General features: G+C 40.0%; 1 protein-coding gene and 1 pseudogene across 2 annotated transcripts in view; both read left to right on the top strand.

The window, feature by feature from the left end:
* The window catches only part of Gtf2b (general transcription factor IIB), a 34,263-nt gene extending 17,062 nt beyond the window's left edge, over positions 1-17,201 (top strand). For both annotated transcript variants that reach the window (XM_004841328.4, XM_087213042.1), the window contains exons 3-7: positions 10,269-10,402; positions 13,603-13,749; positions 13,884-14,013; positions 15,252-15,533; positions 16,784-17,201. In XM_004841328.4, the coding sequence (XP_004841385.1) occupies positions 10,269-10,402; positions 13,603-13,749; positions 13,884-14,013; positions 15,252-15,533; positions 16,784-16,917 (827 nt within the window). In that variant the 3' untranslated portion in view covers positions 16,918-17,201. The remainder of the gene's footprint in view (positions 1-10,268; positions 10,403-13,602; positions 13,750-13,883; positions 14,014-15,251; positions 15,534-16,783) is intronic.
* A 151-nt stretch (positions 17,202-17,352) lies between these two features.
* Positions 17,353-27,937, top strand: LOC147827641 (phosphatidylcholine transfer protein pseudogene; annotated as a pseudogene).
* The last annotated feature ends 34 nt before the right edge of the window (positions 27,938-27,971 follow it).

The raw sequence follows: 27,971 nt of genomic DNA, 5'->3' as shown, positions 1-27,971 counted from the left end.
TATGTAGTTCAGATAGTCTTTAACACCTTCTCAGTGAGGCCATAATTCATGTGTCTCCCTGCTGGATGACTCTAATTTAATTAGTAAAAAGCCTGATAAAAGTAATTAGATCCATTTGTATTACCAGTGGTACAAGCTACCCAGTCTGACAGTCATGCAGCAGTCGATCCTCCTGCCTCAGCCTCCTGAGTGCTGGGATTGTAGGTGTGTGTCACTGTGCCCAGTAGGATTTGGCTTTAGCCATCTCATTTTTCCAGTGATCTTTAAGGTACGTACTGGTAGTGACTTTAAACAGGGTCAGTTTTTAAAGAAAGCTTTATTATTCCTATCACAAAATCATTGATTCTAATAGTACTGTTGTATGGGTTTTTTCCTCCACCAGATTAATGTGTGATTGTGTCATTTTAAATTTGGACAGTAGGTGGCAGCATAATCATACTTAGATCATCAGCTCATAAATTTGATCTTGTTCATTGCTTAGACATTAATTTATAATCAACAGTTTTAGGTTAGTAAGCTGCTGTAGTAGCTGTTGAAACATGAAATTGAGGTTGGTGGTACTGCTCAGTGGTAGTGTGTGTGCAAGGTTGTCTGCTTGATTCTGAGTACTTCTAGGAAGAAAATTAATTGGTTGTCCTGAATTTTATTAATTAGGATTTCACAATGAAGAGTTGCTTAAAACTAGTAGTATCATTGTAGTTAATGCCATTTTTTGGTGTATCATTTAAATTTAAGTTCTTTCATTGTTCTTAAAAGCAATGTAAAGAAAATAACTGGAAAATGGGTTGATTTGAAAAAAACATGCCAATTTGACCTCTTCTTCGTAAATTCATTCTCAGTATTGTTGAAATATGAATTCATGAATATACATTAAGAGTCAGCTCGGAATGTGTTTAAAAGGACTCTAGAATTGTAATGCAGGTCATACACTGGTAACATACTAAACAACACAGATCTCTATTAACTTTATGATTTACCACATTCTTTGAGACCATCTGTATATCTCTATAGTTTTATCTCATCTTTGTATCTTCTGTCTCTAGACCTAGACTGCCAGCTCCTGTACATCATCTTAGGTGTCTGCTTGCTCCCAGTATAACCAGGAGACAGACTCTAGCCCAGTGATGTGAACCTTTTAGACCTTTCAGTGATAATAACCTGCTGTGGCATGCATGCCAGATGTTTGCCACCACTGCTGTAGGCTTTACAAGTTAATGTAACTATAGTCAAGTAACACAGTCTGTAAAAAAAATTCTCCCTTTCTTTCCCCAAAAAACTCAGAATTGTTAAGATTCAAATGAAATAATATGTAAAATATGTGTGTAATTTTAGTGTGATATTCTACTGATAGATATTTTCAGAACATCAGCTTTCCTGTTTTCTTAAACTTACTTAAAAAGAAGGTAAAGGCTAGGCGTGGTGGCATACACCTATAATCTCAGTGCTCTGGCTGGCTAAGACAGGAGGATCACAAGTTCGAGCCAAGACCTTGTCTCAAAAATAAATTTATGTAGCTCAGTGCATAGGCCCTGGGTTCATACCCCCGGCCCCCCCAAAGGTTTATTCTGAGTCTGAGATGCCTTTCATATCTGTTTCAGTGTGTATTTGAGTGATGAGGTCTAGCATATTTAATGTTCTAATTGTATTTTAAAGGTTCCTGGGTTACCATCTTTAAATTAACATTAACAGTGTTTCCTGAAGGGAAAATCCTGGGTTTAATGTACTGTGGCTAAGTTACTTTTTTTTTTTTTTTTTTTGGTACCAGGGATTGAACTCAAGACCTTGCGTTTGTGAGGCAGCCGCGCTGCCACTGAGCTAAATCCCCAGCCCTGGCTAAGTTACTTTTTAAAGGAAGGCCTATTTGTATTCTCAGATTCTTGCTTTGGCATCCATTATAGTTATTCAGATATAGCCTTCTTATCTAATTTAGAATTTTTAAGTTGGTTGAAATTTTCTGTTAAGCATCAAGAAAATGCTAGTTTTGCCAGAGTCTTTTTGTTTGCTTGTTTTGGTTTTGGTTTTGTAGACAGGATCTTGCTGGGTAGTTCAGACTGACCTTGAACTCAACTGTGTAGCCCAGGCTGGCCTCAAGTTCACAGCAATACTACTGCCTCAAGACTCCAGAGTACTGGGATTAGAGCCACGGTGCCACCACGCCCAGTTCAATTAATGTACTGCTTTTTGAGATAATTTCCATTTTGCAGAAGGAGAAACTGAGGCTCAGAGTACTTAGGTAATTAGCTCAAGATTTCAAATATGGTAGTGCTTGGGTATGGGGAGATTTCTACATCTAGAAAGTGACAGCCATGTAAATCTAGGTCTGTAGGACTTGAGCATTTTGGTCTTCCTACTTCATGTCTGTGGTAAGCACTGTGCTGGCCTCTGAGAGGGAAGCAGGCCTTAGTGGTAACAGGTGTATTAAAGGTCTTCTCAGGATACTGAAAGCGAAAGGAAGTGATGGCTTTCTGGGAAAATCACTTGATTTTACAGTGAAGTGTGATCTTTAAGAATTCACAAGGGTTTATGAAGGGAAAGTCATCTCAAGTAGAGAGAAAAAGAAACCGGTGGGGTAGGGTAGAGGCCTGAAAAGTCTTAGTGTGTGAAAGACTGAGTTTATTGTGGCAGAGGTCAAGTGATCAGCTAGAGCCCCCACTGCTCACTTTACCTGCCGTGAAGACCTGCCTATATCTGAGGAAGTGAGAGGTACTCAGACTCAGAAATGAAATTCAGAAAGTGTTTCCCACTAGAAAGTGCTTTCCAGATGATAATTATACTGTCAACTTGTGCAGTTTTCTTTTTCTTCTTTTGAAGGATCTAAACATTTAAGTATCTATTGATCAAAGTTCTGTTCAAAATTGTCTTTAGTGCAGTTTCTGATAAGAACATATATTGACCCTGAACTAAAAATCAAGATTGTTTGGAATTTAATGAGAAGAAATGGTTGAAAGATTGGTTGGTTGACTGTGGAAACCGGAGATGCATTTCATTTTCAGCATTATCAGTACAGGATGTTGGTTTAAACATGTTGCCAAAGCACTTTTTTTTTTACTTTTAACTAAAAATATATGATGTCTTCAGTTTTATCTATCTTAAATAATAGTACATTGTGATTCTTGGACTTTTAGACTTAACACATTTTGAAAAAATGTAGTTTTAGGCTAAATGGTTTCTAGATAAATCTACCCTATGAAAACAGGTAATTTGAGGATATTGTTCTCTACCATAAGGGTGTGCCAAAATGTTTCAGATCAGTTTCCAAGAAGGTGGCAGAAAGAAATAAAATTTTGGCCAGTTCCTTTACAAGTTAAAATAAAAAAGGAGAACAAAAATATTCTGAGTCTAGGTCAGGCTAGAAAAATCACACCACAGTATTTGTTTTCTGACTTGTGTGTTGTCATTTTCCCTTGTACTAGTAAGATTGCTAGTTTAAGCCATTCTGGATTATAATATTGTCCTACGAAATACTTTTGGCTGAATTTACAGTTTTGTAGCTGGCATGGTAAGAGTAAATGTTAGCTTTTGTTTGCATACTATTTCCTGTATAAGACAGAATACTTGATTTTGTTGGATTTCTCACCACCACCCCCATTATTCTGTGTAGAGGAGACTGCTTATTGGTCCCCCCCCCCCCCGCCCTTTGGTACCAGGGATTGAACTCTGGTCCTTCTGCTTGTGAGACAGGCAGCGGAACCACTGAGCTAAATCCCCAGCCCAGCTTATTGCTTCTTAATACACATTCTCCCCTTCTTCCTTTAGTGGTTGAGTTCCTGAGATTTAACAAAGCATGTGGCTGCCCAGCTATTTCCTGGCTTTCCTTATAGGGTAGGTATGCTTTCTTTGTAGGTAGGTATAGCCATATGACTAAATTCTAATCAGTGGGTTGTAAGTAGAAATGTGGAGTAGGTTTGGTGGCACACACCTATAATCCCAGCACTCTGAGAGGCTGAGGCAGGAGGAGCCCAGCCTTGATAAGTTAGTAATGTAGTGAGATACTGCCTCAGAATAAAAGATTACAGAAGGGCTGGGGAATGTAACTTAGTGCCAAGACTGTGGAAGGGGGGGGGTCAGGGTCCTGCCCTTAGAACAAGTGTACCCTCCTTTTTTCTCCTTCCTAGTAACGAGAAGAGGTAGCTATGATAAAGGGAACTACCAGTAGCCATCTTAAGTTACAAAATTCAAGCCATGATGAAGATGCCATATCAAGAAGATAGAAAAAGCGTGGGTCACACTGGTTTAGAACTATTATGTGTAGGCTGTTAACACAAGAAAATTCTTTGATTACCATTATTTTCCTTTGATTACAGCAACCGTACCTATAACATTTCTAAGAAACTTCTGAAACTGTATTGGGAGTTTATGTTGTTGGCTCATTTGTTACCTGCCAGGTAGCGTGCTGGTACCGAGAGAGAGTGTAGGTATGGATGAATGACAGTGGATGGGAAGATTTTCAGACATTGCTACCACTATTGGACTTGGGATTCTGAATACAAACTGCAGTGATCCTATGGACTTTGTGAGAAATTCCATCCCTGGCATAGTTTAATTACTGAGAAAAGGTTTTAGAAATTTGCTTACTTTTTGTGGTACTGGAATTGAATCCAGGGCACATCCCCAGCACTTTTCATTATTTTTAAACCAGATCTCGCTAAATTGCCCAGTCTTGGCTCAAACCTTTGATAATCCTATTTCAGCCTCCCAGAGTGCTGAGATCACAGGTTGTGCACTGCCATGCCTGGCTGAGCTTTTTTTTTTCTTTTGGAGACAAGGTCTCTATGTTGCCAAGGCTGACCTCAAACTCATAATCCTTCTACTTCAGCCTCCTGAGTAGCTGGGATCACAGGTGTGTGCCACCACCCCTAGCTTGTATCATATTTGTTAAATGTGATCAAGAAAGAAGTAAGACAGCATGAGGAGACCCAGTACAATAAAACTACTTTAGATACCAATTAGCAGATTTATTCTACAACACCAAGTCAATAAAACATGAAAAAAAAGGCACAAGGTCCCGAGGTCGATCTCTGGTACAAAAAAAAAAAAATAGACAAAACTTTAGACACATTCACATTATATAGGAAGTATGATGCCTTATCTGGGTGGTTGGAACCAAGTGTTCAAATTTGGGAATTCTTCAGATTTTGTGATATTTGGTATTTACTGAAAACCTTAGATTTTGGAGCATTTTGGTTTTTTCAATAAGAGATGCTCAACTTGGAGATCCAGGTGACTAAGGTTATGTTAAAGGCACAATAGATGATAATTTTATATCTCTGCCCAAAGACCTCAGGATTACAAATTAGGAATCCTACAGCATTGGGGAATGTATCCTTTCAACACTTTAAAATTTTCATTAAAACTCATTTATTAATGAAAATACTTATTAAAACCAACCATTAAACAGGTTACTTTCAAAACCTAAAATCATATTGGCAGATTACTTTGTATGAAAAGGATGTCATAAAATACTCCTCTGAGTATACATTAGTCACCAAAAATACAGTGTTGAATTGTGCCTTCTGTCACATGAAACAGCACTGATGACTATTCACGGGTAGTTTTGGTTATTTTCCTATGGTGTACATGGTACTTTTGTATGCCTCTGCCCCCTTTAAGCATGACCCCTTGACTAGCTCTGGCCAGTGGCAGGTGGTGGGAATGTGAATGTCACTGTTGTTCAGAAACCAAAAATGGTGCATAATTCACCACACCCTCCCCCATGCCATGGGGACTGGTGATATCTCAGGTGGTAGAAATTCTATCATCTAGAGTAACGTGGTGCAGAAAACCTCCTCTGTGTCCATCTGTAGAAGTGCAGTATGAATGAAAAAATAGAATTTAAAGTAATGAAGCTTTTTTTTTTTTTGGTACCGGGGATCGAACTTGGAACCTTGCGCTTGCAAGACAGGGGCTAGAACCACTGAGCTAAATCCCTGGCCCAGTAATGAAGCTTTTGATATTGTTTTTCTACCATAATTTGTCCTAGTACAGAAATATTAGAAGAGTAATAACCTACAAATAACTGTGGTTACTTTTATAATATAATAAGACAGTATGTAGGAACACTGTGGTCTGGTAAGCTAACAGACATCTACCACACTTAACACTTCAGAATTAGAATTTAATAGGAGGCTATTTCAATTTACCTGTTACTTCTATGCATGATGTTGAAATATTTCTGTTTAAAATCAATGACATAATTTTGAAAGTTCTGACCAGTACTTTAGAAATGAAAATTAAGGATTGGAAAGAGAGGTAACTGTTTTTGCCACCAATAGGGCTCTATGTCTAGAACATACAAATCACATTTTTAAGTTAAGTATTAAAAGTGGCTAAATGTATTTGTTCTTTATTCTTGGAGTGCTGGGGATGACACCTAAGGCCTTGAGCACGCTAGGCTGGCACTGTACCCCCGAGCCACACTCCCGGCCCCAAAGTAGCTAAGTGAAAGCATATAAAATAGAGCATTTGTTAGCAAATGAGATTTTTCCTCTTTTTTTGTTTTTGTTTTGAGACAGGAGGATCTTCTTGTCTAGGAAGGTTAATTTAAAATGTTTTATTGTTTCCAAAGTAGTATGCAGGCTTTGCAGTAGTTTAATTAGAAATTAACAGCATGTTAAAGAGAGTAAATGTTAATAAACTGAGATATCATTCTGTACTTTTAAGATGCACAGTTTCCAGATTTAGAGTTCGATTGTGACAGCACACATGACTGGCCTGACATAACACCTTACTTAATCAAGAAACTAGACTGTTCCCTTACCGCAAAAGTTCCTGTATGTGTCTTTCCGGTCACCCCCACCCCATTTGAATGAAATTATAAAGAATGAACTTTGAGGCACAAAGTCATGTTTTCGAAATGCATTTATGTTATTGCATATATCTGTAGTTGATACATTTTCCTGTTGATGAACCTTGAGGTTGTTAACCAGTTTTAAGCTAATATGAACATTGCAGCTTCAAACATACTTGCATGAGCTTCTCATAGATAGATACATAAAGATTGGAATTGCCAGTCCTAAGATAGGTATTAAAGCAATCAAACTACTTTAAACTGTTAAGGGTGATTTTGACAGTTATTCTCAATTTCTTCAAATAGCTGAAGTTCATATTCTCTGAATATTTAGGTAAAATGTCATAGATAATACACATATGTTTAACTCTCAGTCTATATATTAGAGTACTATCTATGACATTTGTGTTACCTAAATATGCTTATTGTACATGGTTACTCTTTTGGATGGAAACATGATTAAAAATGTTAGAGACCGTACTCTGTAGATGGAGGGAAGAATGATATTTATGGTGCTTTTATTTGAACTATTATAAATTCTATTACATAGACTTTGTAGCTCATGTTAATCATATAAAATTCAGTGTCTAGTATAAAGGGAACCAGTAAAAGTTGGGATGTTTCTGTTTCTAGGATATTTAAGGGCGTGTGAGGTTTTGTGTATGTGTGTGTTTGCTAATTGACAGGATTCTTTCTTCCTATCAAAGGTTGATTATAAACAGGCCTCTTCCTTGTCAGAAGTTGATTATATCCACACGCACTGGCTGTCTTCTATCATTTATCCCTTGAAAAGATCCTGTTTTGCAGTTTTTTTCACAGCAGCTTTTTAAAATACCTCATTTAGATTTCTTTAAATGAAAATTATTTATGTATTCAAATTTTTTTCTGAATAGTCCTACTCTTTCTCATTACTCATGCATGTAATCTGCTGGGCTAGTTGTAGTTTCATGGTGTACTATTTGAGTTATTTTGGAAATTTTATTCCTTATAAATGCTGTTTTGAGTAGTTAAATATAAAAAGGGGGAATGGTTCTTAGCATAAAGCACAGATTCTTGAATGAGTCATTTAGATCACTCCCATTTATGTGGAAAAATTACATCACTACCCAGTGCTGGGCTTTCTATTTATATTACACTATTATTTTTAAATCCGTTTGGTCTTTTTTAAAGGTAGTATAAAGCAAGCTGTATAAGAAACTCATGGTAAGGTACTTAGAGAGCAAAAGAAAAAAAGGCTATGAAAGGATGTATCTTTGGTTACTAATGCTTTATCTTTAAACTTCTAGAGAGACTTAAAAGATATGGGTATATTTACCTATCTTTTCATTTATTCTCTTAATACCTTCATTTATGTTACTTGAAAATATGACAGGTTAATGACATTTGGATTTTTTTAAATGTTCTGAAATTAGTAACTCTAGGTTTGAAGGGCACAGCAATTTTTGTTTGGTACATGTTTGTGTTTTTGTTTTTCTAAATAGGAAAAGTTTGCCTCTCTCCCTGTGAAAACATAAGTACATAGGGACACCATGGTATCATTTTAATTAGTGCATGCCTCTTTAGTGTGGCCTCTGAGACATGGGCTTGTTGATGACTAATTGTAGTGAGGCTTCAATGCACACTGATAGGTTTTATGATGCATTTAGGTAAGTTTTTAAAATCTAATTTATATAATTAGAATTGCTTCTCCAGTTTAGTGATGTTTGTTATTTATGAGGAGAAAGCAAATCTATGACAATTGCATCTACTTAACCATTTTCTCCTGAGTTTGAGCCACTTGCCTGGTCTCATGTGCCGCGACTGCCCTGAGACTGCTTGGCCTGCTTCCACTTTTCCTGGCTGTTGTCACTGCGTACACCCGTTGATCACACTGCCCAGCCTCAAGCCCATTGTAGTGTGAATGGTGATGGTCCAGGTGATCATCTGGTTACTTCTGGGTGACTTGGCAGTTCAAAGAAAATGAGATTTTCCCAAAACCTTCAGGAACGAATCATTCTGTTGTGCATTTACTTGCTTTAAATCTGTCACTCAGATTAGATTATGATCACTGTATTGTTTATGAGAATTTTAATTAATGTGCTATATAAGGTAATTTAAAAGATTTAGCATGATCTTCATGAGATCCTCCCATTCCCTCTGTTCTCCTTTGCTGTCCTACTAATAAATATCCACAGCAGAGCACTTGGATACGTTTACAACCTAATATGTCGATTAAAGTCTTATGCCTCTCCTTTTCACCTCCACCAAGAAGAGAAAATTCAAAATATCTGCCAGTTTTATTTTCAAACTAGAAAATAGCTAACATTGAGCACTTACTTAGAACTGCCCCTGAAGCATTTTTCATGCACTGAATGTGTGTATTAGCTTATTTAATCTTGACAGTCTTTCAACTATGAAGTTATTGGAGAGGTTTAAAGCTGAGGAAGTAAAGGTATAGAAATGAAGTAATTTGTCCAAGGCTAAGCAGCCTATGACAGGTCACACTCAGTAACCATTATATTAACAAACTGTAAGTACCTCACATCTTTTAATTGCTGCAGTAAATGATTTCTGCCATTCTGTCTCTTGTGTTTTTGTTGTATATATGCAAAGATGAAAATGGTGTCGTTTCTGCTTTTGCCATTTTCATAATTCACTAAAAGAGCCAAGGTTTTACAAATGCAGTATAGAACAGACTGGAATCAGATGTGCATTTCAGTTCAAGTTGTATTATCTTAGGCCAGTAAGTCTCATTTATAAACTCATCATGAAAGTGGTACCTGCTTTATAAGGCTATGAGGGTGAAATGAGAACAAGTACAAAGGGCACAATGAGTAGCATGCATTAGTGTTCACTGTTAACTCTTGTCTACTTGAAGGTATTACCAGACATTCAGCTGTTCCCCAGGTAGTAATTAATCAGATTCAGTCATGTCTGGTGTTTTAACATGACATGAAGCTGCTGCTGCTTTGCCTAAAAAGAAAAGATTGGCTATCTTCTCATTAATTGTAGATGCAATGTTTTTCTGTATCCATTATTTAGCCCAAAATACTTTTCATGAGATAGTTACTTTGAAACATAAGCCTAGGCATATTTTATGGAAGCATTCCTCATGAAAACATGGTCATGTCAATACCATTCTGAACAGGTTTTTTGTGTTTTCCCTTAATGCCACAAGTTTTGTACAAAGTTTGGTTCTGAATCACTATTGTACTGCTTTATTTTGAATCACATGAATAGCCTCATTCTGCTATTTTTAACAAATTTATTTTCTTCTGAGAATTAGAATATGAATATAAAGAATTATAGCATAATCTTTAGAGAGTGTTAAATGCACACAGAAATGCTTCAGGACAATGCCTGGCGCATAGAATTTAAGCTGGAGCGTAGGAGTCCCTATTCAGGTTTCCTAAATTCAAAGGGCTGATTCGGGTATTAGATAGTATTGTTAAGTAAATCCCGTCATGACTAGGTGATTTAGGTGTGTGCTTATATTTCTTAGGTGACCGGGTTATTGATGTGGGATCTGAATGGAGAACTTTCAGCAATGACAAAGCAACAAAAGACCCATCTCGGGTTGGAGATGCCCAGAATCCTCTTCTGAGTAATGGAGATTTGTCTACTATGATTGGCAAGGTAATGTGTTCATTCAGCAGTCAGTGCTAAGTGCAGAGTGATCAGAGACTTAGGAGTTCGAGGTCCTTGTGAAAGTCCCAGTCACTGCCCCAGTTGGGAGTCTGGATCTGGGAATAAGACTTGTCAGGAACGTCATCGTCAGTGTCGGCTGCCTCCTGTGTTTCCTCCATCTTGGAGGAGTGAACATCAAAGCATAGTCATTGTATCTCTCTTGTCTTTTTTTTTTCCATAAACTAAAAAATTGAGTTTGGTAGGTTCTTTATGATCTAATAATGATATGTTCTTGAATATCAAGAATGTCTTTTTTCCCTCCATACCGTATACTTCATTTTCAGGACTTTATATGTAAAGTGTTTGTAACATATCACGTAGTGAATGGTATATGCTGTTAATGGTAGCTTTTATTAATCTATAAGGCCGAAGCATAATTTCCCTGGCTACCTGGCTTTTTCTTCTGCTGCTTTTTGTTTTTTCAGTACTGGGAGTTGATCCCAGGACCTCATGCTATACTTACATGCCCAGCCCTTTTTATTTTGAGACAGGATCTCACAAAGTTGCCCTGCTGCCCTCAAACTTGTGATACTCTTGCCTCAGCCTCCTGAGTAGCTGGAATTACAGGTGTGTGCACTGCACCTGGCCTACCTGGCTCTTTTTGCTTTGCTAAATGAATTGGAATTAGTGGTGACAGTATTCTAAAGGACTAATCAAGGAAGCATATGCTATTTTAGAATTTTACTAATGTATACAGAAATCTGTTTTTAAGAAAATGGTTATTTTTCATGTTTAATTGATAAATTGCATATCAGATTTGAAAAATGGGGTATAGGCTATGTTTAAAGGTATATAGATTATATGCAGAAATATCCTGGGCCGGGGATTTAGCTCAGTTCTAGCGCCTGCCTTGCAAGCGCAAGGTCCCAAGTTCAATTTCCTGTACCAAAAAACCCCCAAAATATCCTTAGGTTACATCTGCGTTAGCCTAAACCCTTACAGGCTGGATGAATGGTAAATTACAGACATTTTAAAATGTATGATTCCAACTAATTGACACTGACTTTTTTAATATTTTAATTTTTTAAAAGACAATACATGGGGCTGGGGATTTAGCTCAGTGGTTCTGCTGCCTGCCTTGCAAGTGCAAGGTCTGGAGTTCTATCCCCAGTACCAAAAAATAAAAATAAAATAAGCTAAAAGACAATACATGACTCAAAAAACAAATGTGTAAAAAGAACACAGTAAATTTTCCTCACCCTTGATCCCCAGTCTCAGTTCCCACTGCAGTCCCCTTTCTCTGCCAGAAACAGGTAACCACTGTTATTAGTTTCTGTATCCTTTCAGAGTTGTGCTTATGTGGCAAAAGAGAAAAGCCTTTTAAAATGCTGCATTTGTAAGTGTTACATTTATCATACACAAAATTTCTACATGTATTTGGGGATATTCTGGACTGTTCTGTTGTTAATCATATGCCTGGTTAACTAGTCCTCCCTCATTGGTCCTTGTCAGTATTTTCTTCAGTAGTCCTTTGCATTTAAAGGCTAGGATCACTTTGTTTTGTTCTTTAAAATGTTTGGTTTTTATTTTCGCTGGGATTTTGGTTAGATTTATTTGCAAATGGATGTAGAGAAAATTGATTTTTCTCGATATATTGTCCTAACCAATAATATGGTATGCCTATTTCCTTAGATCTTATGTAGCCATTAAGGAATGTTTTAAAGTATTCTTTGTAAACATTTGCATGTTCTGCTCTCCCCCACCTTTACCAGGGATCGAACTAAGGACCTTGTGCTTGTGAGGCAGGTGCAGCACCACTGAGCTAAATCCCCAGCCCACATCTGCATGTTTAAGTTTATCCCCAGAATTTTTTTTGAAGTTGCTGTTCTAATTGGAATATTTTCCTTCATTGTCTTCTAATTGTATATATGAAGGCCTTTGATTTTGTTTGTTAATCTTCACCTTGTCACTTTAATTTTTATTATTTATGGCAATAACATTTTTAGTGGTTTTCTTTTTTTTTGGTACCGGGGATCGAATTTGGGTCCTTGTGCTTGTGCAGCAGGCGATAAAACCACTGAGCTAAATCCCTGGCAGTTTTCTTGAGTATCCTAGGAATACATACGTACTACCTGCATATAGTTCATCACCCCCTTTCTAATTTTGTACTTACAATTTTTTTTCTATTGTGGAAGAATGTTGATTATATTTTCTAGGACAGTTTTCATTGTAGTTGTAAGAGGTACCTTTTTCTTACATCTGACTTTAATAATACTGCTTAATACTTCTCCCTTAATTGTAGTGTTGGCTTTGGCATGAAAACTATTTTTCTAACATAAAAAGGTACCTATCTGTAATATTTTATGAATTTGTTTTGTTTTGTTTTTTGCGGTACCAGAGATCAAACTCAGGAGCTTGAGCTTGCGAGGCAGGTGGCGGCACCACTGAGCTAAATCCCTGGCCCTGAATTTTTTTGTTTGTGTGTTTGTTTGTTGTACTAGAGATTGAATACAGCAGATGCTGAGCTGTATCCCTACCCCTTTTTATTTTGAGACAAAGTCTTGCTAAGTTGCCTAGGCTGGCCTCAAACTTTCAATCCTCTTGCCTCAGCTTTCTGGGTAGCTGGGGTTACAAATAAGGTGCCGTCATACCCAGCTATCTGTGAGCTTTTCTCCAAAATGAATTTTGAATTCCTTTTGCTTGCCTTTTTGGTACTTTCAGAAATCATAGGATTTTTCTTCCTACATCTATTACTCTGATTTTTTATATTATTAGATTTTGTAATAGATATCTTGGATTTAAGAAAAAGTCTCCACTGGATCATATTTAACTTTTTAATATGCTGCTATATTCTGTTGTATTGTTTTGTTTTGTTTTTGGTACCGGGGATCTAACGGGTCACTTGCAAGGCAGGCAGCAGAACCACTGAGCTAAATCCCCGGCCCTCTATCATATTTATGCATGAAATTGGAGTATTTCATTTTCCATGTCCTTGAACAATTGTTTAGAATTTATATATTCCTTAATGTTTGATTTAAAAATCTTTAAAATATCTGAACCTGGTGCTTTTTCTATTTGAGGAATTAAGCAAGATATACAATGCAGACCTCTTGGGCATATGGAATCAGATTGTATATGTTATATTTTCTTATAAATTTTTCATTTAAATTTTACAAAACTTTTTGCGATGTTATAAAACTGTCTTACAGGGTACAGGAGCTGCAAGTTTTGATGAGTTTGGCAATTCTAAGTACCAGAATCGAAGAACAATGAGTAGCTCTGATCGAGCAATGATGAATGCATTCAAGGAAATAACTACCATGGCAGACAGAATCAACCTCCCTCGAAATATAGTTGTAAGTTCTTATATCTCTCCTTCAAAAGCCATTCTTGTATCAGCTTAGCATAATTTAATGAACATATGAAATTTTGATATTGCAACTAATTAAATGGCCTAGAGTTAATTAAACTTAGTTTCTCTGCTTTGAAGGATCGAACAAATAATTTATTCAAGCAAGTATATGAACAGAAGAGCCTGAAGGGAAGAGCTAATGATGCCATAGCTTCTGCTTGTCTTTATATTGCCTGTAGACAAGAAGGGGTTCCTAGGACATTTAAAGGTAAGTTTTTAGCTGTATGAAGTAACTGGCCAAAGTCAGGCAGCTTTGACACTTAGAAGCTAAGTTGTGTCACACTGTTACACAGTAATCTGCCTGATTATCACTTGCCACTACCTATTTATTTTGTTCTTTAACAGCAAATTTGGGGCCGGGGATTTAGTTCAGTGGTTCCAGCGCCTGTCTCGAAAGTTCAAGGTCCCGAGTTCAATCTCCGGTACCAAAAAACAAAAAAAAAAACCCAGCAAATTTGTAGCATGATCTTACTGACCATTTACCTTACAAGCTCTTTTCCCATGTAGTTATTTTAGTCCTGTAAATCATTGCATTCTTTGCTAGGAAGGTCTTTTGACTGCATTTTGTGGCCACTGAGGCCTGGTTTCATAAGCTGCAGTAGAGCTTCTGTAGAAAGTCTACACTGTGTGCATGAAAATAGCCTCCATTTCTAATGCAAGTCTCTGTAAGGGAGCTGAGCCACAGGAAGCATCAGTGAAGTTTTTTCTCAAGGTATGACATTTGCATTTTCACACTTAAGTTAGAGGCTGTGAGATAGCTAGTGTTTCTCACCATGTGAGTATATGATGGTCTCTCCACAGCGTGGTCACAGTATTTACATTGACTTTTACTGACAAAGCACAGTTTAGCTAAAGACTATAATTACCCTTCATTCAACCAGTGAATACAGTATTTATTTTTTATAAGATTTACTATGTCAAAGTGAAGTGGCTTTTATTACCATCATCTTTTTGTTGTTGCAACTAAAACAGGCTTTTCCTAAATTTATTTTGAAAGTGTTTAGTGGTTCAGTGTTTAGCATAACAGAGTGACAGACTTTGTCTAATGTCGTTGTGGCCTGTAATCACAAGGATTGCATGTACCCGTGACATCATGTAACTGAGAGGTATTCTTAGCTTATTTTCTTTCATCTCCTTGGTATGCTTTTTGTAATAGATTAATACATAAATACCAAAGAAATTTTTGAATAGTTGAAGACACTTATTTGTGTAAGTTGAAACTACAGAGAAGTTAGTATTTTGAAAGATTAAGACCCAAATTTAAAGTGTAGTCAACATTTAAATTAACTAAAAAATTTTAGGTTAGCTTTATGGGAAGTATCACTGATTCATTTTTAAGGCATGATCGAAGTTTTTGCAAGTAGAATGTATCATTTTTATAATCAAAGGTGAATGATTTTAAAATGAAGTATACGACTTACGGATTTAAATATTTTTTTCTTTTAGAAATATGTGCTGTATCACGAATCTCTAAGAAAGAAATTGGCCGATGCTTTAAACTTATATTGAAAGCTTTAGAAACCAGTGTGGATTTGATTACTACTGGGGACTTCATGTCCAGGTTCTGCTCCAACCTCTGTCTTCCTAAGCAAGTGCAGATGGCAGCGACACACATAGCCCGCAAGGCTGTGGAGCTGGACCTGGTTCCGGGAAGAAGCCCGATCTCCGTGGCAGCAGCAGCTATTTACATGGCCTCGCAGGCATCAGCTGAGAAGAGGACCCAGAAAGGTAAGGTCGGTCCCAGGAGAAAGGTAGTGAAGCTGACGGCCGCAGTGGAGACTGTGTTGCCATTTGAAGCATGAAGCAGGTCAGTGTCCAGAACCTGTATTTAAGAAGTAGCTCCTCACTCAGCACCGGAACTTCTAAGAAAGTACAGCATTTTGCTTATAAGTGGCTAGTAAATAGTGATGCTTGGAGGCATGGCCTTGTGTCCGAAGTTGTGGTTTCCATTTGAATTATTTACTCTGAGTTTTTACATTTTTCCTTTTTAGAGCCCCCCCCCCTCAATTCCTGGTGACTTTAAATAGTTTTTTTCCCCCTCAGACTTGTGTTAGGTTTTAAAGCGGGGGATGGGTTGGTGCTTTCTTTCTCATTGTGGCATGTTACTCTACGTGAACAACATACTGAATTAGGAATGTATATTCTTCTTGGGTTTTTTTTTTTTTTTTTTGGTACCAAGGATCGAACTTGGGACCTTGCACTTGCGCGGCAGGCGCCAGAACCACTGAGCTAAATCCCTGGCCCCTTCTTGGGTTTTTTGATGTTGTTCTTGTACACATCTGCCGTACATAATGACTACATCTACTGTGGAGAGTTGGTGCATGTACACAGCATATCGATGCCTGGTATTCTATTGATTATTCATGGTCCCCTGAGTGGTTTTGAGTATATTAAACCTTTTAATACTATTGACAAACCTTTAAGGTAGTAAGTTCTACTACATTATCAATATTTTTATTGACTTTAGCTCCTGTTTTCTACCCTTTAGTTTGTATTTTCTTTTCTTTTTGTTTCTGTTTGCTTTTTTGTTTTTTGAGACAGGGTCTCATTATAGTTCAGTCTGGCCTTCAGCTCACTAGCCCAAGTTGGCCTCAAACTCATAGTGATCTGCCTGCCTCAGCCTCCCAAGTGCGGGGATAACAGGCATGTGCTGCCTGCCACGCCCAACAGTTTCTGGGTTTTGGGGTGTTTTTTTGTTTTGAGACAGGGTCTCTCTATGTAGTTCAGGCTGCCCTTGAGCTCAGTATGTAGCTTCAGTATGTAGCCTGTAGTTGTAGGCCAGCCTAGAACTCTGAGCAGTCCTCTTGTGTCAGGCTTCTAAGTGCTGAGGTTGCAGGTGTGCATCACACACTGGCTTTTGGTTTGTATTTTCATTACCAGTTTCGAAATTCAATAGTTTGTGTGTTTGTTTGTTTTGGTCTTAGGAAGGAGGTAGAGGGGAAAACATGCCTATTAATATTTTGATTTTTGTCTTTTAGAAATTGGAGATATTGCCGGTGTTGCCGATGTTACAATCAGACAGTCCTACAGACTCATCTATCCTCGAGCCCCAGACCTCTTCCCTTCAGACTTCAAATTTGACACCCCAGTGGACAAACTACCGCAGCTCTGAGTTGAGGCGGCAGATGCAGACTCACATGCACAGGACTTTGTCTGTTGTACAGAGCCTGCACACAGTGCTGGGTTGAGCCTTCACAAGGAAAACAGACATGGTACGCGTTTTAGAGCTAAATGTTACTGCTTGTCATTCTGTATATATATATACTAGTGAAACATATTTAATGATTTAAATTTCTTACCGAATTTACGTTCTTTTGTAGCAATCTAGGAAACTGTATTTTGGAAAATATTTGAAATTATGTAAAATTCTTGAATAAAACATTTTTCAAAACTAAATTTTTTGTTACAGTTACATGTTATATGTAATTTATAATAGATAATTTTAAATAATGTATATCATTGCAGCTAATGTTGCTGATAGAGGTCCTTGTTTTCCATTATTTTTCTTTTACATATATTTAGAGAAGTTTTAAAATTTTAATAAAGTTGTGGAAATAGCAAACGGTTTTGAAAATGATTGCTAAGATTGGTAACGTTTAGTTTGTAGTTTGAAAGGCTGTGTGTAGCCAGGTGTGGTGCACGCCTATAATCCTAGTGCTGGGAGGCTGAGGCAGGAGGATCGCTGCAAGTTCAAGGCCAGCCTGGGCTACATAGTGAGTTCAAGGGAACTACATAGCGAGACTCTGTCTCAAAAAAGAAGGGGGTGCACAAGAGGGTTATTTAATTTGTAAATTAAGAAGTGCCACAGTGGCACACTCCTGTTATCATGGCTGTTTGGGAGACTGAGACACAAGGATCACAAGTAGAGTCCAAGACCCTGCCTGAAAATAAAAACTAAAAAGGTTTAGGTTCAGTCCCCGTCTCAGGAAGTGCTGAGCTGGACCTTGAGAGACACCAGCCTAAGACATGCTAAACTGTTTTTCAGTGAGCTTTTTTGGTTTGTTGTTGTTGTTTTTGAAACAAGGTCTCATTATGTAGTCCAGGTTAGCCTTGAACTCCTGGTGATCCTCATGCCTCAGCCTCCTGAGTGCGAGTGTTCCACCACACCCAGCTCTCAGCATATTGAGCAGAGATGGTGATACTGGTAAGAAAATAACAGCAGATCATATTTTGAGATGTTACTGTCTCGTTTTATAAAATCTATATAATTCTTTTTTATTCTTAGTTACACTTACTGCACACTTGTAGGGTAAAGGATATTTACAGTGGCGATTACTGGGTCCTGAAAGTGTCCAGGAGGAATATTTTAACCAGGACTGTTGGGTGATTGGGGTATAGTAGGCATCTCATACATTACTCTTCTGGAAACCTTGATTTTGTTAAGAGAGGACCAACAGAGCTTTGCTCTTTCCCATGGGTAGTCTGAACACATGGTGTCCATGTGCTGTGGCAGCAGGCACTGTGGTTCTCACCTCCTGGTCAGGTGCTGGCACTGGCAGGGGGCCTGCTGGGCCTGCTCAGATCCTGCCGCACAGAGGAGCCGCCCTCACTGCCATTCTGCTGACTGGCAGGGGCGGAGGGCCGGACACGAGGACAAAGAGCGTTCCTCTCTCCGACAAAATGGCTGCTACACGAAACTTCAAAGACCTGGACCGGGATCTCACAGGGGCTCAAGTCTAGTGACAAACCCACACACTAGCGGGCTGAAGAGTCCCACCCAGAGCGGGACCTGGGAAGAAGGGGTCCAGCACCATCTTTCCCCCCTGCCCGTACCCTGCCCTGGGCGGGCAGCAGCATTGAACCCTTGGCTGCTCCCAGCCCCGATGCCAGCCACAAACTTCCAGTCGGTGAAGGCGGCGAGCCCCGGCACAGCTGTCTGACGGGAGAGATACTTCCGAAGTTCTAGAAACTGTAAAGCATCCATAATCACAAAAATAACGATCACTTCAATTTTTCTTTTCAGCTGTTTAGCTGAATACGACCTTTTACTCTTCCTGGTTAAAAAAAAATGTTTATTAGATAATTAGAGAAATACAGATAAAGGAAAATAAAAAGCTCCTGCCACTCAAATATATCCATATCTTGGTCCATGTTTTGTTTTCTATCCATTTATAAAACTCAGGTCAAAAATAAATAAATAAATAAAAATAAATAAAACTCAGGTCAGGGGCTGGGGATTTAGCTTAGTGGTTTCGCCACCTGCTGCACAAGCTCAAGGATCCGATTTCGATCCCCAGCACCAAAAAAATAAATAGATAAAACTCAGGTCAGGAAACCTGATTTTAAAGGTTGATATGAGGGCAGAGGGTATGTTTACGTATGTGTGTATATGTATCTTTTAATTTACATTTATTTTTGTGGTCCAGGGATTGAGGTGAAGGCCTCTGCACTGAGCTATATCCCCTGCCATTCATTCATTTATTTATTTAGAGGCAGGATCTCACTAAGTTGCCCGGGCTGGGCTAGAGCTTGTGATTATCCTGCCTCAGCCTTCCAGAGTGCTGGGTTTACATGTAGATGTATACCACCATGCCTGGCTGCGAAGTTTATATTCTTGTAGATAATTCTATAAAAGATTTAAATGCTAGTTTTTCTAAAATCTAAACTATATGATTAAATCAATTCTTCATTATAGATATTAAGGAAAAAGGCTGGGGCTGGAGCTTAGTGGTAGAGCACTTGACTCATATGTGTGAGGCCCTGTGTAAAGTCCCCAGTGACACACACACTCAATGTCCACTGCATGTAAAGTGTTCGTCCACACTGCTTTATTCAATATGGAAAAATTAGTAGTTAGAAATTCAAAGAATTACAAGAGAAAGGAATCACATTAAAACAGTACACTCTAAGATAGTGATTGAATATGACTTATCTCTGAAGTAGGAAAAACTATCCCAACATCTCATGGGTGGGCTGGGGATTTAGCTCAGTGGTGCCACACCTACCTTGCAAGCACAAGGTCCTGAGTTTGGTCCCCAGTACTGCAAAAAAAAAAAAAGACATCTCATGGGGAGATTATCATAGTTAAAATTTGAGGATGGCTGCTTATGGAGCCCATGTTTTAGCAAGGTAGCACTGGTAGTTTAGGAAGAGCGGTTCAGTGAGGATAAAGTGGCTCCATTCTGTGCATGCTAGCATTTAAAAGATTTATTTATTTAGAGACAGGCTGTCACTATATAGTTCAAGCCAGCCTTGAACTCCCTGTGTAACGCAGGCTGGCCTCCATCTCGCAGTCCTACCTCAGCTTCCTAAGCGCTGGGATTACAGTCACGCACCACCATGCCCAGCAGTGCTAACATTTTAAAGTTAATGTTTTCATATGACCCCTCCACCCAGGTATTTAAAGGAAGGACTGGAAGCCACTTTCATTGACAATCTGCTGTTACTCTGAGTTCAAGGATTTAAGTTTCATGAACTCTGAGTTTCAGCACTGAAGTCCAGTCTGCCCATTTTGTATATCTCGGAAGCCTGGGGAAATCAAAAGAGCTGCCCAAGTTCACTTAGCAGAGGTAGGACTACTGTTTGATCACTCTGTCCAGCGGTCTTTCAGTACCAGGGACCAAACTCGGGACCTTGCGCTTTGGAGGTAGATGAGGTGTCACTGTGCTAAATCCCCAGCCCAGCGGTCTTTCCACTATACCATGCCACTGAGATTTATTTCACAGGAGATTGCCTTGGTACTGACCTTAGTTGTACTTTTCAAGCAGAATTCTACCCAGTTATGAGAATGCTTGAATGCAAAATTTCCTAGTTTCCTAGGGGGAGCTTTTGATTGTTAAATCAGCCAGGTGACAAAGAGTTAATAGCTAGAAATTGTTCTTTAGCCCTTTCCCAAAACTAAATGGATCGTAAACGTGATGCCTCTTGGTAGTAAGCCTTTGTGTTCCAAACAACAAATGTACTTTACCCATGGATGTCTTAGGTTCCCGAGCTAATTTTATATCACAGGTGCAAGATTTACTTTAATTATCAAGATGAACAGCTGAGGGGTCAGCCTATTACCCATATGGTCCTAATCCAGCCAGGAGGCCTCTGTGCCCCAAGCCAATATTTCCAATTGTCAGTGGCCCTGACTTTTCCTGCTGCTGGAGTTTTAATCCCATCTGCTGATTGTAGAGCTACTGGAAGATTCCCTGACCCCCTAAGCACCTTTCTCTCCCTCCCAGATATTTATGCACATGTTCAGTCAGCATGTTTGGGTTGAAGGGCATCACTATAATAGAATTATTCAGCTTATCTCCAGGCTACAGACACCCTGCATCTTTCATAAACTTTTTTTTTTTTTGGTACCGGGGGATCGAACTTGGGTCCTTGCGCTTGCGCAGCAGGCGGCAAAACCACTGAGCCAAATCCCTGACCCTTTCATAAACTTTTTTGTGTGTGTCTGGGCATTGAACCCAGGGGCACTCTACCAATGAACTACATTCCCAGCCTTTATTATTATTATTATCATCATTATTATTAAATTATTATTTTGTGATACTAGGGATGAACCCAGAACCTTCACACTAACCTACATCCCCGACCCTTTATTTTTTTATTTTGAGACAAGGTCTAAGTCACTAAGACTTTGTCCAGGCTGGGTCAGATTTGGAATTCTGCCTCAGGTTTGGTGCTTCCACTACTCCCCTCCTCTCTGTGAGCTCCTAGAGCAGCTCAGAGTCCAGGGAGATATTTTCTAGTGATTATAAGTGGTGTTACAGTGGTATAGATGAACATCCAGATGTGACAGATGCAGAGGGTAAGGCATGTGGGAGGGATAAGGTCTTCCATTTTCACCCAGGGAACTTCAAGAGTTCAGCGTGGTGGTGATATGTAGGTGTGATAGACTGCATCATTGGCATCAGGCCACACTTCAGCTCCTCTCACCTTCCTCGAGGTCAGAGGTGGACATGAGCATGAAATTTCCATCCCCTTAATCACATGGCCACTGGCCTCCATCCTGAGGCTATTCAGGAGCCTGCCAAGACTCACCTCATTAGAACAGAAGATGCTCCTGTCATGCAGGAAGTTACAAAGATCTTAAGAGCGAAGGTAAAAGACCAAATACTAGAATAGAAGATTCTCTTAATGCTTCTCTTGCTTAGGAAATTACAAGTTTCAGGGGATGTATATTAGGAGGCATGGTTAGACATATACCTCACATTGTCACAGTGACCACAAAGCTTTCTCTGCAAAGTGTCGGAACAGTTCTACCCTTTCTGTGATCTGTAAGAGGATATGGCTAGCGAAGCCATGACTTGACACGGTTTTGTCTTGTTTTGAGATAGGGTCTTGCTATTGTAGTCCAGGCTGACCTTGAACTCTTGATCACCTTGATCCTGCTGCCAGGGTCCCAGTGCTGAGATTACAGCCACCATGCCGAGAAGAGCACTCAAGATTTTGTTTAAAACGATTGGTCTAGAGCCAGGCATGGTGGCGCACGTCTGTAATCCCAGCCCTCCGGAGGCTGAGGTAGGAGGACTGCCAACGTTCGAGGCCAGCCTGGGATACATACTGAGTTCAGAGCCAGCCTGAAATACAGGGAGAGACCCTGCCTCAAAAAACCAAAAATAAATAAATTTAAAAAATAAAATGATTGGTCTAGTATAACTCCTTACTTTTACAGGTGAAAACATTAGAATGAAAAATTCCCATCTCTCTAGTGAGGTGAAACTTGCCAAGGTTACATTACCAGTTGGTAGCACAATGAGGCCTAGTCTCAGTCCTCTGGCTACTGGAAGCTCCTCAGGTCTCCAGTGACAACACATAAGAATGTTCTCTGCTGATCAAGAAGGTGTCCCTTGGTTATGGTGGAGCCCACCTACAGTGCATAGTAACACGACTTCAGGCTTTCGTTAATGTTAAGGTTGCATTATTTTATTAGTCTCAAACCTCTGTGAAGAGCAAAGACCTTTATGTAAACCTTGCAGATAGAAGATACCGATGCAAGGAGGTAAGTGTCCCAGACAGGCTTGTGTAGAGCCCAAGGGGCCACAGAGGAGGAAACACTCTGCATGTGTGGAAAGAGAGGGTACAAGGTGGAAAAGCACTTTTGAAGGAAGACAACTGAGTGGAACAGGCTCTGAGAGGGTAAGTGGAAATCGCACTGTGGGGGGGACATTCTTACAGTGTGGTCGGATTATGGGCCCCACGTATGTGGTCTCAGTCCTTTGTTTCTACCATCTAGAGTACCTGTACCGTTTTTCTCTACCTGCTTGACCCTAGTTAAAGCCACCACCACTTCTGATGCTGAGGCAGCTCCTAGCTCTTCCACGGAGAGCTGATGGCATCTCCAGCTGAAGACACTTGGGTGGCTCTGACAGAGGTGACTGAGCAGCAAGGTGGGGAAACTCAAAGTGCATGCACTTGTACAGGCCCTAGATGCAGTTTTTATAACCGAAAGTACAAAATCAAGAATTTTTAAGGAGACCCTCTAAAAAAGGTACAGTCAGCCCGACAGGAATTAGCTCTCCCTGTGATAAATGACCCCTTCTGAACCGGGGCTGAAAGGCCTGCCCTTTCTTTCCTAGGTGCTCTGTGGCAGATTATACACTTACTCCAGCTACAGTGACACTTCACTTCCTCAAAACTGCCCCGTGTTGTCATCTGTGGGCAAACTCAAATATGGTTCCCTCACATAGAGGTTCCTCGCCCTGTTCCAGCTGACCTCTGTGCAAGTGACATCTGCATACCAAAACCTCTGGAAGTCTGACTCCCAGCCTGGGCTTCTCAAGAATGTACTGAAGGTGGAGGGTCCCTGGGTGTAGCAGGATGGAGAGCTGCTTCTCGGAGGAGCAGTTCCGGGAGGTCTGCGCCGAGCTCCAGCAGCCGGCTCTGGCCGGGCCGACTGGCAGCTGCTGGTGGAGACCACGGGTGTCAGTATCTACCGGCTGCTGGACCAGCAGAGTGGACTTTGTGAATATAAAGTCTTTGCTATTTTAAAGGACTGCTCACCAGCTCTACTCGCAGATGTCTACATGGATTTAGACTACAGAAAACAGTGGGATCAGTATGTTAAAGAAATCTATGAAAAAGAATGCGATGGAGAGACCGTGACGTACTGGGAAGTGAAGTACCCCTTTCCCATGTCCAACAGAGACTGAAGTCTACATCCGGCAGTGGCGAGACCTGAATGTGGAAGGGCGGAAGATCCACGTGGTCCTGGCCCAGAGCATCTCCCTGCCTCAGTTTCCCGAGAAGTCTGGTGTGATCCGAGTACATCAGTACAAGCAGAGCCTGGCGACTGAGAGCGATGGCAAGGAGGGGAGCAAAGTTTTCATGTATCACTTCCATAACCCGGGTGGGTGGCCAGATTCCTTCCTGGCTCATGAACTGGGCCGCCAAGAATGGCATTCCGAACTTCCTGAAAGATATGGTGAAACCCTGTCAGAACTACCTCAACAAAACCTAAGAAGGATGGCTGGTGTAGTGGGACACGCCTGTAATCCCAGCATCCCGGGAGGCTGAGGCAGGAGAATTACAAGTTTCAGCCCAACTTGGGTAATTTAGCAACTTGGTGAGACCCTGTCTCAAAATACAGAGTGCTGGGGATATAGCTCAGTGCCAAGGCAGTGAGTTCAATCCCCAGCACCACAGAAAAGACAAAAACAAAAAAACCTAAGAAAGAGAACGGGAACCCGTGCACTCACGGAATGACATTTCTAGAAGTGCCACAATCCAGAGTGCTCAGCCTTCTTTCACACTTCCCTCTCCAGAGGCCTGCACGCCCTACAGCACGTATCCCAAAGCCTGCTTGCCTGGAGCCTGGCTCTCCCACTTCCTTTCCCACTCGCCCTGCCCCACTGTCAGCTGTCTCCTTCCACTACTGAATAAGAAGCAAATTAAGGAAATCTTTGCTTGTTTATTTTTAAAAGGGAAGTCCTCAATAGGAAACACAAGCATTCCATTGTGCCATTTCAGGGGGACGGTGGGTGGAGGAATGACAACGGCTTGTAAGAGGGACCATTCTTGGTGAGCTGGCTCCTTCCCAGAATGTGCTTTCTTGCAAGCCAGAGCGCTGAAGCCAGAACTGACCCTCGGGGCCCCAAACTGGAGACACGTGCTGGGCTGCCTTCCGCTTTATTGACTTGATTAGGTTGGGATTTGAGGTGTTAACCCAGTATGTTTTCCCTTGTTATGATATTGGACCATTTTGAGAAGCATCGAAGTCCCAACTGAGCACATGATGTGATAACCATTATTTCCTCATCATCTATATCTGGAATTTTCTCTTTCCCGTATGCCAGTAGGGAAAGGCTGCCTGTACCTCTGGCTCTGCATTTTACTGCAAAGTGAGGTGTGGACAGTCAGCAAAAGCAAAGATACTTCCTGCACACCCCTGTGATGAAGTGTCTTTCTATGCAACAAGATGAATTTCCCTTCCAGAATGTTTGGAGATGTTGAAGGGATAATAATAATTCACAGCCAGGTAACATTTAATTAGTGGCTTGATTGACTCTACACCTTTTTTCTCAGGAATCCTACCCACACCATCTGCTTTTTCCTGAATTTTGGTAGGGTCAGATGGTCTGTAGCCCAATGCATAGTTTACTGATCTCGGGGAAATTTTTAAGTCACTGCTTCCGATTAATGGACACAAAGTCAGAAGAAAGGGTTTGTTAAAATGTGATTCTTCGAACTGTGTTTTCTCTCTGGGAAGAAAAGCATGTTCCATGATGAATAAACACGGAGTGACTTACAAAAAAAAAAAAAAAAAGAATGTACTGAAGGACAACAGCACCTGCCTTTCCTCTAGGGGAGCCATGATCACACTTTAGTGCCATTGCCAGGGGACTTACATGCACCCTGCTGGTAGACTGCAGGCTCTGTGGAAGCAGTGACTGACTTGTCCTTCCAACTTTGCACCAAGCACAACCCCTGCTGACCAGGAATTGGAGATCAATAAATATTTGTTGTATGAATAAACATTTAAGCTGATTCCAGTGCTGGTCACATAAGACAATGTTCCTCTGGCCAAAGAAGCAGTTTTCTCCCACTTTTGATAGTATAACATTTTAACTATATAGACAGTTCTCTGAACCTTAGGTTTCCCGTGGAAACTTAGCTGAACATAATAAAGAAGTTTCATTTGTTTTGTGGAATAGGAAGCCACACGGGAGTATAAACTTTTGACTACAACTTTATTCACTTGTAGATCAAATGATAAGGCACTAAAATGTTTAATTTCCTTTGCCATTCTCCCTAAGTTTCCAGAAAGAGGAAGTAGATCTTAATTAAAAAGAGAAATTTCAAATACTATTCTGGAGGTGGCCCTGGACCTACTGTACTCAGAAGAAAAAAAAAATGGTATGGTTGATAAAAGTCCACCTTGTATTGTCTAAAATAATGATCTGAAAGATGCTTTTTAAAACATTCTAGTTTTGACTGTATTTGGTTTAAAACTAGTTCTGAAAAGTCAAACTTGTGGCAGGGGTACAAGGGGTAATAAAGGGTCAGAATGATTTATAGATGCTAAAGTCAATCTATAAAATACAGTGTAATTATTTTTATTAGTACATGTTTGCGGTATATGATTACACTTATTGTGGGGAGTTGGTACATGTACACAATGCATCTTAATTCTTTTTACTTCCTCTTCTCTCTCCACCCCTAGATCCCCTTCCCATTTGCAAAAGATCTATCTCCCTGATTCCTATTACCCATCCTTTATTTTGCTGTTTAAATTATTTATTTTGGATTTCTCATATAAGAGAAACCAATGGTATATTTAAGCTTGTGTATCTCATCAGTGTATTTATTAAAACACATAAATGTCAATACTGAGAAAATAATCCAGATAACATTCCAGAGAGAACTAGAATGAAAACTTTACAGCCCAAATGAAAGCTTTGTAGGTCAATGGGGAAACAGCCTGTCAGAGTAAACACTGAGCTAAAGGAAGAACCCCTGGGAATGCCTTAGAAAAGTCACTAAATCTCCCTGTGCCTAATTCTCACATGTATGAGATGAAGACATTGAACTAGGTAAGTTATCAGTAACACGTTCTCCTTCTAGAATGCTTTCCTGAACAGCAGTTTGGAAAGAAAAAGAATCCGACTCTTTTGAAGCTGTTTTTGGATCTAATTAGAGAATTTGCCAACCAGATGCACACACGATACTTAAATTAGAAAAAGATTTGGGCCCAGGGATTTAGCTCAGTGGCACTGTGCTTGCCTCATAAGTGCAAGGTCCTGAGTTGTTCAATCCCTGGTACCAAAACAAAAACACAAACAACACCCCCCCCCCCCAAAACAAAATCAATTTGAACAGGGGACAGCAGGTGACAGCCTTTTGATTTCCAAACCCTGGGCAGAGTGGCAGCTCCTTCTTGGCCTAGCCCTGTACTGGGTCTTTGAACTTCAGGCCTAGATGTTCCTTCCAGAGCCTGTTTCTTCAGTTTTCTCAACAATTCTGTCAGTTATTTCATCCCCAGAACTAAATTCTTTCTAGAGGGGATTCTGTTTTCAGCTCCTCCGGAGGATAAGGCAGTTCAAGAGCATTACTGAGATGGAAGTTCCAGAGAGCCTACTGAGCAGAAACTATAATTTCTATTTTGCAGATTCAAAACTGAGGTATGGAGAATAACCCATCCAGGACTTGCAATTTGATCCATTAATAATTGTAATGAGTGATTTCAAATCTGAAGTTTTGACTCTTAAATTTCCTGGGCCCTTAAGGATCAAGGCTGGGAGGAAATTTGAGGTCCTTCAGGTTATTTCAGACATGGAATGGCTTGAACATGATGTTGGCAGGACCAGTGGGCCTCGACTGGGGCCCGGAGATCATCATGTACTGGAAGTCTGGACTTGCACACTGTTCATGGTGTCTCTGAGATGGAACTGCCATCGGCATTACACTGGGAGTAGGAGTGGGTAAACGGGTTTGTGTGGTAACTACAAGTAAAAAACTGAGTACCACATACCATATATCTGAGTAGAGAAGGGAAAAGAGGTAAGGTGTAAAACATGAGCAGAAGTAGGAGCGCTTAACCCACACTACAGACTGGGGCCATGGTGGTGGTCTTGGCATTCTGGGCTTCTGGCTCTCTGCTAATGTGGGTTCACATCTTGGAGACACACAGTGCTGCTGAATTGAAAGGAGGAAGGGTGTTTGACAGACTGCCACATAATTATATTACCTTGATACCAAGCGGGCACCCAAGTTGCACAAATGCAACTATACATA

This window comes from Heterocephalus glaber, unplaced genomic scaffold, assembly GCF_053883595.1.
Source record: "Heterocephalus glaber isolate CG9 unplaced genomic scaffold, H.glaber_assembly_v1.0 deba00001442, whole genome shotgun sequence".
In the NCBI taxonomy this organism is placed as follows: Eukaryota; Metazoa; Chordata; class Mammalia; order Rodentia; family Bathyergidae; genus Heterocephalus; species Heterocephalus glaber.
The sequence above is the reverse complement of the archived record's forward strand: the minus strand, read 5'-3'. Positions and strand labels throughout refer to the sequence as shown.